General features: G+C 38.4%; 1 protein-coding gene across 1 annotated transcript; it reads right to left on the bottom strand.

Moving 5' to 3' along the window:
* Positions 1–1,029: 1,029 nt before the first annotated feature.
* lnpa (limb and neural patterns a) lies at positions 1,030–9,771 on the bottom strand. The gene is made up of 13 exons (XM_085764909.1): positions 9,607–9,771; positions 8,574–8,676; positions 8,137–8,178; positions 6,492–6,679; positions 6,350–6,408; positions 6,206–6,246; positions 4,779–4,862; positions 4,608–4,659; positions 4,295–4,507; positions 3,069–3,174; positions 2,682–2,752; positions 2,219–2,368; positions 1,030–2,019 (listed from the first exon to the last, which is right to left on the bottom strand). The coding sequence occupies exons 2-13, from the start codon at positions 8,598–8,600 to the stop codon at positions 1,850–1,852; spliced, it is 1,203 nt and encodes a 400-aa protein (XP_085621035.1). The 5' UTR covers positions 8,601–8,676; positions 9,607–9,771; the 3' UTR covers positions 1,030–1,849.
* Positions 9,772–10,161: the final 390 nt, after the last annotated feature.

Raw genomic sequence — 10,161 nt, forward strand, 5'->3', positions numbered from 1 at the left:
ATACAAACGCTAGTAGCAGAGTAAATGTAATACCTTCAAAGGCAAAGCGGTTTAACTATAGCCAAGAATACATTTTACTTTTGTTCCTGAGTAACCTCCAAATCTCTGTGATTTTTCTATGTGTCTGAAATTCTTCAAGCATTGTACAGAGGGGGAGAAAAAACCCAAACAAAAAACAAAATGTTGTTATAGAGCTGAAAACCTCCCACACATATAATAATTCCTCTGACTATAAACTACAAACTGTCAAGAAATGATTCAGTGCTGAAGGATCAAAAAATATTACTCAAACATACAGCACAGAGATCTTTTGTGATATATTACTTATGATGATGCACATGTGCAGCCTATGTATACTCAACAACCTCCCAATGGTGTGAAAACATCCAAACATTGTCCTATTGATGTCCCATTTTTTTCCCCTGTTTGGCTCTAGTCAGAGGTCAACCTCAAACAGCATGCGGTGGAATCAGGCGTTACTGTCGGTGTCACATTGATGCATTACAAGGCCCAGGAGGTCATGTCTCTGTAAACATACATTATCAAGACCCATGGAAGATGTGAGGTGTTGACCTCACCTCACCAATAGTTTATGGTGTATCTTCAGGGGAGAAGGGTTATGTGATGGCAGGGAACAGATCTGTAGCCACAATGACTTTTCTTGTTGCAAATGAAGAGGGTCAAGCAATCAAGACCGGCCGGGCTCTGCGTCAGCACCATTATCTTACGCTGTCTGAAATGATCAATGAGCTAAAATAAAATGATCACAAGCTAAAATTGGCCTGCTAATGAAAATGGACTGTTACATACTCCGTGGTGAGACACTGGACAAAGGAAAGGGGCACCAATTTAAAACACACAACACCAGTAACAGGAATAAAGGCGGGCTGCTGTCAGCATGGCTATTTACAGGTTAGTCTATTCATATTTTAATGTTAATGCAGAATTACTTTTGAAAATCTTGCAGGGATCAATTGTGTTTTCATGCATCATATAAAATGACTGTGATCCTGAGCACGTGTACGCAGATGTTGTCAAATTTTTATTTAATATTATTTATACAGAATAGAATTCAGACATTCAGCAGATACTGTCACATAAGACTGAAAACAGTTAAATGACTTTATTGTCTATATGTAAATATGATGTATCGACAATACTATGAGGCAGAGGCTTAAAATATAAAAAGGCACTTAAAGCAGGTGCACAGTACCGACATAAATCTTCTCCCTTTCAATAATAAATACATACTGTAAGTGCATTCCTATTATGGTACCATGGGTGTGTAAACAGTTTATTAGCACCACTGTGCTAGAGAGAACCCCAGTCAACATGGTAATGAAAGGCACTGCAATGTAGAAAAATATTTATAAATAATTCCCCATAAATAAAAAATTATTTTCCCACAAAATATTTCATGTTTTGTTTCTGCAGTTTCCTGTTAACCCACATAGATGTAAGAATTCAGTCCAAAACCAATAAAATATGGAAAAGAAACATGGAAAAAGACTTTCCCTATACTACATCAAAAACAACCCAATTTAGTATCATCCTCATTGCTATCAATAAGATGTTATCAAAATGGGCAGGACATGTAATCTTTACTAGAAAGACATGTTTGGCAATTGCTACTAAATACTAGTGCTCTGTGGCTCAATTCATTACTATTGCTAGGACTATAAAAACAATTCTGAAAAGAAAGGGCATTGTGTACTGTAAGTTGAAAATCAGCTGCTGGTTCATCAACCGTGTTATTCAAACTTACGGCAGCTACTTAAAGTTATCGTGTTTGTTCAAAGACAAAATAAAGTTCCAGCCTGCCTTGTGTTGAAGTCACTACGCCAGCATTTCATTCCACTTCCATTGCAGACAAATCTTGCTCTCCGTCAGATTTCTCAGCGGGCAGGTCTTGCGACTCGGGGGTGCTTTGGCCGTCTGACACAGAATTGGACTCGGGCGTTGTTGTGCCTGGTTCCTGGGTGTCTGTTTCAGCAGATGCATCAGAGAGCTTGGATTTCCCTGATAATTAAACAAAAAATATTTCTGTTTAGATTTGCATGCATTTCAAATGAGTCAAAAAATAAATAAGGAAGAAGAAATTGTTGCATTAATTACTTAAATTACTAACACTAACCCTACGCATTAACGTCTGATTACATGCATGGCCATTACAATTTAGAGGTATATTCCTTGTGTGGTACTCGAGTGTCATTATTACCTAAAGCAGACTGGTCATCATCTACTTCAGACGATGGTAGGGGTGTCTCAGGTGACATCTTCATTTCACCAGTAACCTCGGGGAGCCTGGGTGCCTGAGGTCTGGTCTTTCTCGCGGGGTTCAAGAAATAACAATACGCACAACGGAAGGCTGAAACAACACAAATAAAACACCATACGTATAGTTTATGTCACCTCACTAATACATTCTCAAACAGACATGGATTAATATACATGAATATGAACCAATGACAAAAAACGCCTGAGATGCATAAACACTTCAGATTGATGTGTAGCACTGGTTTGCATATTCAATCTTCAGCTGTTTTTGCTTACAGGGGTCGGCGGTGGCAGAGGCATTTAAGAGCCATATGATATACTACACTGCCAAATGCTAGAGGGCAAATGAAGGCACAGTGTTTGATGGAGACTGACAAAGAGTGTTGTGTTTTTCAAAGTCTTACCGATGTATTCAAATTCCTCTTTTAATGCCATGCCGTTATGGGACAGACACTGCTGACATATGAGAGCGTATCTGTGAGGGAGGAAAGACGATCCAGTGAGGACAGCATAGAGTACAGTGGCATCATATTACGTAAAAAATCTTTTTTTATTGATAAATACAATAATGCAACCCACAGCTCTAACTGAACAGAAGTGGAATTAAGTTACTTTTAAGATATCAAATGCATTATCACAGTTCGAGAAGTTGTCATTTATAAAGTCATAGGTATTCCACAATTATCGCATTTTAGTGTGATGCATAAGAAACTAGCGAATGCGAATGGACTGTGCATGTAAATATATTCCTGACAAGAGATTGTCTTTGTATAAGAACAGGGGTTGTGTACCTGTTCTGAGGCCCATCTCCAACAAGATACTCAATGACTCTGTCCATGGCGCCTCTTTCCCTTGGGAACACGGGTCTGGCCAGGGGTGGACCTGGTGGATGCATCCCTGTAATAGCACAACATCAATGCCTGTTAGACACAGTCGGCAGTCTTGAATTTAAAAAAATGCAATAAACAGTCCTGCTTACAGTAAAAGGCTCTGTGAAGCAGTGCGCCCCAGATTCACAGTTTACTGCACAAACCGTGATGAATTTTTACAAAAACCTGCTCCTTTCTCTTAATGACTTTACACTGGATCTCACTTGCAAAGCACGTCCAGAATCCCTGCTGTGTCGGTGCGTGGTAATTAATATAATCTAACATCAAGAGCAATCATAGGAAGATGACTGGTCATTTCTGTGAGACTTGGCAGAGTCTCAGTATCCTGCTGGTTATTAATTTACCAACATATGGAAACTCTGTGGTGACTCTTTGTATCAAATTGCTTTTCACTTTCAATTTTCAACAGAAGCAGGTGATAACATCAAGTCATGTAAACCATTTGTGAGGTGCTCCCAATGCCAAAGGCAATTTCACCAAGCATTAAAAGACATTTAGTGAGATTCCAACACCATTGCCCAGAGAACAAACGCAGGTCTGGCTAATTAATCACAGTTAATGTAATCCTGCTTCGTGCATACCTCACAGTTGGCATTCCACATGGCAATTACAGCATGCAGCTTCCTCTAGGAGCACATTTCCTTTACTGTTTGTACTTATTTGCATCTTCTATTGAGTGTTCATAGTCCAGAAATAATTTGTATTGAATATTCAATACCTCTACACTCCACAGATGTCTTCCATATACAACAACTGTTCTATGGAAAGTTTTGCATCCTGTTTGCCGGCTGGCTTTGAAATCTTTAAAATCATTCACAGATGTAGTAATGCATGAGAATCATATTCTCCAGGTAAATACTGTAAAAGACTGTGTCAAAAGCTGCTACCTTTTTTTAAAATTTGTTCACAATTATACCCGCATTTGAGAAAGGTTGAACCATTTAGTAAGATTTTCGAAAAAAGCATTAATACAATTAACCATTACAACTCCTGTATAACATATAGCACCCCTGCTGACAACACACACCGCTGAGTCTAGAGCAACTGGGACACAGAGCCAGGGAAGAGTAAATCACACCTTAATCGACCACATTATGATGTGGTCCCCCTGTGTGCAGGTAACTCACCAACTCCTGGAACAGGTGTTCCAGGGGTCACGGGCTTCCTCATCAAGCTCTGCTGAGCGGCTATAGCCGACAGGCCCCTCTCTGGGGGTCCACCTGGAGCAGAGTGGGCAGATCGTCCAGGATAGGTGGGCCCAGAGGCAAGGGGAGGGCGGGCAGCAGCGGCAGGATTCACCATCACTGGGGTCTTTGGGATGACATTGCGCTGGCGGAGCTCTGACACAGAAAACAGAGCAGGTTGCTTCACAGTGGTACATATGAAATGGCAGAGGAGAGTAAGAAAATTAATGCTGTCTTCTTCAGGATGCAGCGTTACCTTGTCCTGGTTTTGGAGTCATCTGAGGTCCAACCGGAGTGGATTCCATCTCCTTCACAAAGACAACAAAAAAGGGCATGAGCAAGTATAAATACAGTTACAGACATGAATACAACACATATAGACATTAAGTACATATTAATATTACAAAGAACATACTAAATAACTCACAATATTTTTCTTGGAATCAGGATCGAATCTCTCCAGAATCATCTTGGCGTTTTTGTATGTCTCAGTTTCCATAACTTCTTCAAGCTGGAGAACAGACAGGTATGAAAAGGCATTACATCATAGTAGATCAATTTTATTTTCCAATACATGTTACAGAGAGATTATTCCTAAGTAACAGCAACTCTATTGCCATGTAATTAGCTGATCACCTAATGTAATTAATATGCCTCTCATAAAACACACATGATATTCCACAATCATCTACCATAACGTTACAAATAAACATGATTGAGAAAAAGGCAACAGGAACTTCTGTACATCTTCATTTAACGTAAGTACCAAACATTTCTAAATGTTTACATATAATATGAAGAATAATTACATTCACTACTTCGATAATGGAGAGTGTGAAAATCCATCAGCCCTAATTATTGAAAGTTATTAGACTTGACAGAGGATGACAAGCAATTTCTCAGATTTATTTCTTTCCTGCACTAAATGCTATTAATTAAAGTGACATTAGCAGAGTGGTTTACTGGGTTAAGTCACTGTACCAATCAAATTCTGTCTGGATTAGTAAGATTAGATCAGCAAGTATCTTCCAGCAAAATGCCACAAATGGATGACAATTTCTTTTTGAAATGTTACTTTGCAGTTCTCTCAAGCTTAAAAGTGATTTCAAGGACATCTGAGAGAGTTTAAGATCTGTGATGTGCAGGAAGAGCTAAAAGTGACAAGTCAAAAGATACAATGCAATTTTTCCAGTTTATGGCTACTAGTGCTGCTCTGAGTGACACCGTCACATCTTAATAATAATAAAACATAAAGAAATTAATATGACGTGCTTATTTCTAACTTTGATAGGACGCTATTGTGTGTAACTCTTTTGCTGATGCATTATCACCTGACTAACTGTTTCATATTTGCTACATGAGGCGTATCTTCATACCAGAGAGAAACTTGTTTAAGAAAATACTTTGTTTTTCATTCAATGATTACATTTGAATAATACATACATTGATCTACCCATGGGTTCAATAACACATTAATGAGAATACAAAAACATTTAATATACAGTAGTAGTGAAATTCAAATGAGCTATTTCCTTCTCTAATGTGTCCACTGACATGTGAAAAGAATCATGGTGCTCTTGAAGCATTGCATTTTTGTAGCATGAAAATTATTTTTTTAGTCTAAAATGGTGTATGCCTGAGCCTTTAAACCACGATACACAAACATCATCATAATAATGTTGATGCTAAAACTCAACATTATGTTTTGTTTTGAACAATACAGGGGGCTATTTCAAAGTCGACACTCACATTTGGGTCAAGTCTTTCAACTAGAAAGCAAGGAAAATCTATAGATCAAACTTGAGGGTAAACCAACAACATGTAAAACTAGAAAAATATGAAAATGTCACTTACTATTTTCCTTTTTTGTGCTTTAAGATCCTGTAATTTGTCATCTGAAAAAAAGAAAAGAAAAAAGTTTGTTAAGATTCAACACGTGCACAAAAAAAAAGTTTTAGTTTTGTATCTATCAATAGCAAAAAAAAAAAAGGACCTTACTATTTCTTTCAGTTCTTCGTGAGAAAAAAACTATGAGCACTTTACGCAGTAACCACACTCTAGAGGGAAAAGAAAATTATGGTTATTTGGTTATTTTGTTAGGCATTGGCGAATTAAGTGCTTGATTAACTTGTATACTTACAATAGGGGAAATATTAAGAAGGGAAGAGACAATATAAGCCGTTCCATTAACTTTTCAGGCAGGTACCAGAAATACACAACTACACATGTCATCAAGTAGAGCAGAGACGAGTAGAGAAGCAGTCGCCCAACCCATATCTTCAGCTGCCTTTGATACTTCTCACTATAGTCTTCAAAGATCTGTATATCCTGTTGAAAAGAAATGCTTGTTAAATTTGTACAAACACATTCCTAAAACGTCAAAGTAATTGCAAATACATGAAAAAGTTTCTTTCGCAGATTCCTTTTTGGATTGGGTGTTACTTCAGAAATTAATAGTCAGTTTTAGGAAAATGTATATGATGATGCTTCGATGTTTATTTATTCCAAAACAAGTATTGAACATTTTACCTTCACACATGTGAACAGTAGTCTGCAGGTTAGTCATACACAGTTTATTTCTTTTTGCTTATTAATAAGTCTGATTACTAAAAATGACTTGGCGTGCATTTGTCATTTCAGGCTATGTACAGACAATTTATTTGTGTGATTCATTATCATTTCATAATTAGCAAATGACCTGCTTATCTTTAAAATGGAAATCTTACACCACCGCTTTAAGTGCCGGTCACCCCATCCAAAAATAGCTTGTGCACAGAATAGGATCGACTCTTACTATGGTTCTGTAACATGTGTGTCTGTCACTCTAAGCCCTGGATAAACTGATCCCCTATATTTAGCGTTGCATTGTATAACATGGTTGTACAATTGCAGTGTAGTTGTGCACATGAAAAATCTGTACATTCAAATCATATTGTTGTGAGAAATTACTGAATTTGCCTAGAAGAAACAACTGCATCCGAGTCTCATGTATTCCCAACTTCAAAGCCACCTGACCTCTTCAGTGTATGTATAGTGTCTCTTGCACCAAGGACAGGTGCTGAAAATAGCCTTACACTTGCATAACTGTAGAAGAGCACTAAGCTTCATCACTCAGCAAATGAAGAGCTGATTTAGAGATCAATTACACGTCGGTTTTATAGTCAGAAGATTCATGCTTACACAACACAACCTCAACCGCTTTGTTTCTATTTTAAAATCAGGCCTAAGTGGTCACTGAGCACCAATGATTTGACCCCCATACCTTTTCCTATATTTCGGCATGTTATAAAAATAATATGCATATATACATGTCCAGCATGTCAGATACCTCTGGTCAGTTTCTACTTATAATGCCTCATTTGACTGTACTAACTGACTGACTGCAGTCTGAGGTGATGTCAAGAAATCTGTTGTAAAGTGTAGCATATCTTTGAAAATAAACGGTATAAAATAATAAGGCAAAAATGTATTATTGAATTCCTTCCTTGAGGCATTTTCCCATCTCACGATATTATCCACACACTTCATGTGAAAATAAATAAACATAGTTTTGTCTTTGTTGACAAAAGAATGAATTACTAAACAACTTACTTTTATTGTGCACAGGTGCACTGTGCAGAATAAGGCAGTAAGGTAAGGTAAGGTAAACTACAGAGCACAGATTTGTTATGATATTTTATAGCTTGTTACTTGGGAAAACTTAATAATGTAAAACTAATATGTGATTTAGAGACTTCAAAACAACCCTTTGTGCAATCTATGTGGAAACATTTGGGTACGCGTACCTTATCGATTCCTTCCAAAATCTCTACAGTGGATGGTTTAGCCTGCAAGACAAACATTTTGAAATCTCAGTCAGAGTGAATAAAACATTACATTTGCTACAACAACAGTCCTCTTTGTGTTTTGAAAGGATCTGGAAACTTCCTGTTTCATCTTCCCACTTTTGCTTTTTGCTCACATGTCATCATGTGCGTCCTTCCGTTATTAGTTGAACAATTCATTTAGTCTGTGCTTGCTTACAGCTGTATTATCATTACATGTGAATTGTGATGTAAATCTAGTTTATGGTGAGGTAGAGTTATTTGTGTCCTGCTACATGTGAGGGCTTATTAAACATAACCATGACTATAAAGATAAACAAACTTTGTGTTTGCCAACTAATGTGCAATAATGTAATTTATGTAACAACAGCATAAAGTATAAAAGAGTAAATACAAACCCTCCACCGTGAGACAAGGGCCCCCATGTTGTTGATGAGGGAGTGTAGGATATTGTGTTACTAGGACCGTCCTCTTATTTTCTCTCACAGATTATCTCTCCACCTGTTGACAACAGTGACCATCATGAATATAGAGTCAGCATCTTATTAGGTAGCCTACATGAAGCTAAATCTGAAATACAGCAGCCTTGCAATAAATAGCCTGCTGCCTTCATTAAAGTTATGTTAATGTGAATGGTTAGGATTGTTTTTTTGTCTTGTTTGTTTTTTACAAAGCTGTTTAAGAGAGGTTGAGCATTTCTCTCAATATGCTCTTGAAGATTCTTCTTAAAAGCTCATCAAAAAGCCAAACCTTATAGCCGTAGGTAAGGTTTACTGCAGGACTCTTGTATAACACTGCACTATCTGGAGCTACGTGTCCTACCTGTTTTGAGTTGAGTTACACTCAGCCATCAACTTGCACTGAGGAAGGCTGCCACACACAAACTATGTTATCAACTCCAACACAACTCTTTGAACGGCTACTATTAATAATAACTCGACTTGTACCACTGTCCTTATGCCATCTATGCAATTAATTTGGACATTTTTTTTTGTGTGCACAACTTTAACTAGTTACCATCATGGACACCGCTGCTAACTTAAGTTAGCAAAGTGAACAACTTCCCTCTGCCTCCGGGGGGAACATTTGACGTATCGGCAGGGGAGGCCTCTAATGTCGCTGCTAGAAACCAGCGTCTCCTGAATAAATAACTTCTTCAAACACTCAAACACTACATCCAGGCAGCCTGTTTACTGGCAGCGTTAGCACCGCCGTGATACGAGCTAACCCCGGGCAGCTAACCGCTAGCAGGTAACGTTAGCAGCACTGTAGCAGCCCACAGTTCATCACACACAGCTGCTGCTGCTGCTGCTGCTGCTGCTAACTTAGTTCCCCTCTGTCCCAACTCTGTTTCTGCAAACGAAGTCACATAACAACAGGACAGAGAAGAGGACGAATAACAGTTCAGTGTTTTGCAGTAGACGGATTTACCTCTGAAGCGGTGTTGTCCGGTTCCGACAGCCTCTGGCAGGTCAGCGGACCTCCTGTCTTTAGACGGAGGGTGTGTGAGCCAAGATGGGGGAGTGTCCCTGAACGCAGCAGCAGCAGCAGCAGCAGCAGGAGGGTACAGGGAATATGAGCGGCATAAGGCCTTCACCTGAATCTGATCTGTTTGTGATGTGGCACACAAAATGACTGCGATATCATGTTTGAACTGAAGCATAAGTCTCATGTGCACATGGATAGATGTTAGTTTTATTAACCAGCCCTCATGGGTGGTGAAAACAACTTGTGAACATAGAGTTTGAGCTGGGCACTTGATTGAAGTACACAATGTTCTTTTAATATTAAAGTGACACTTTAAAAGAAGCCATACTGCCTATAATGATTTAACACTTGAGAGTAGTTGCTGAAAGGTAGCCTACAGTCAAACATGACTTAGCCTACATAATATTTTCCTATCAGATTAATTTACCTACGTTACATAGATGCATGCAAACATGGTAGCCTATAAGATATGCAATATTGCATAGATCTTCTCTTATT

This window comes from Trachurus japonicus, chromosome 21 (assembly GCF_045865225.1).
Source record: "Trachurus japonicus isolate A0001 chromosome 21, Traja_1.0".
NCBI lineage: Eukaryota > Metazoa > Chordata > Actinopteri > Carangiformes > Carangidae > Trachurus > Trachurus japonicus.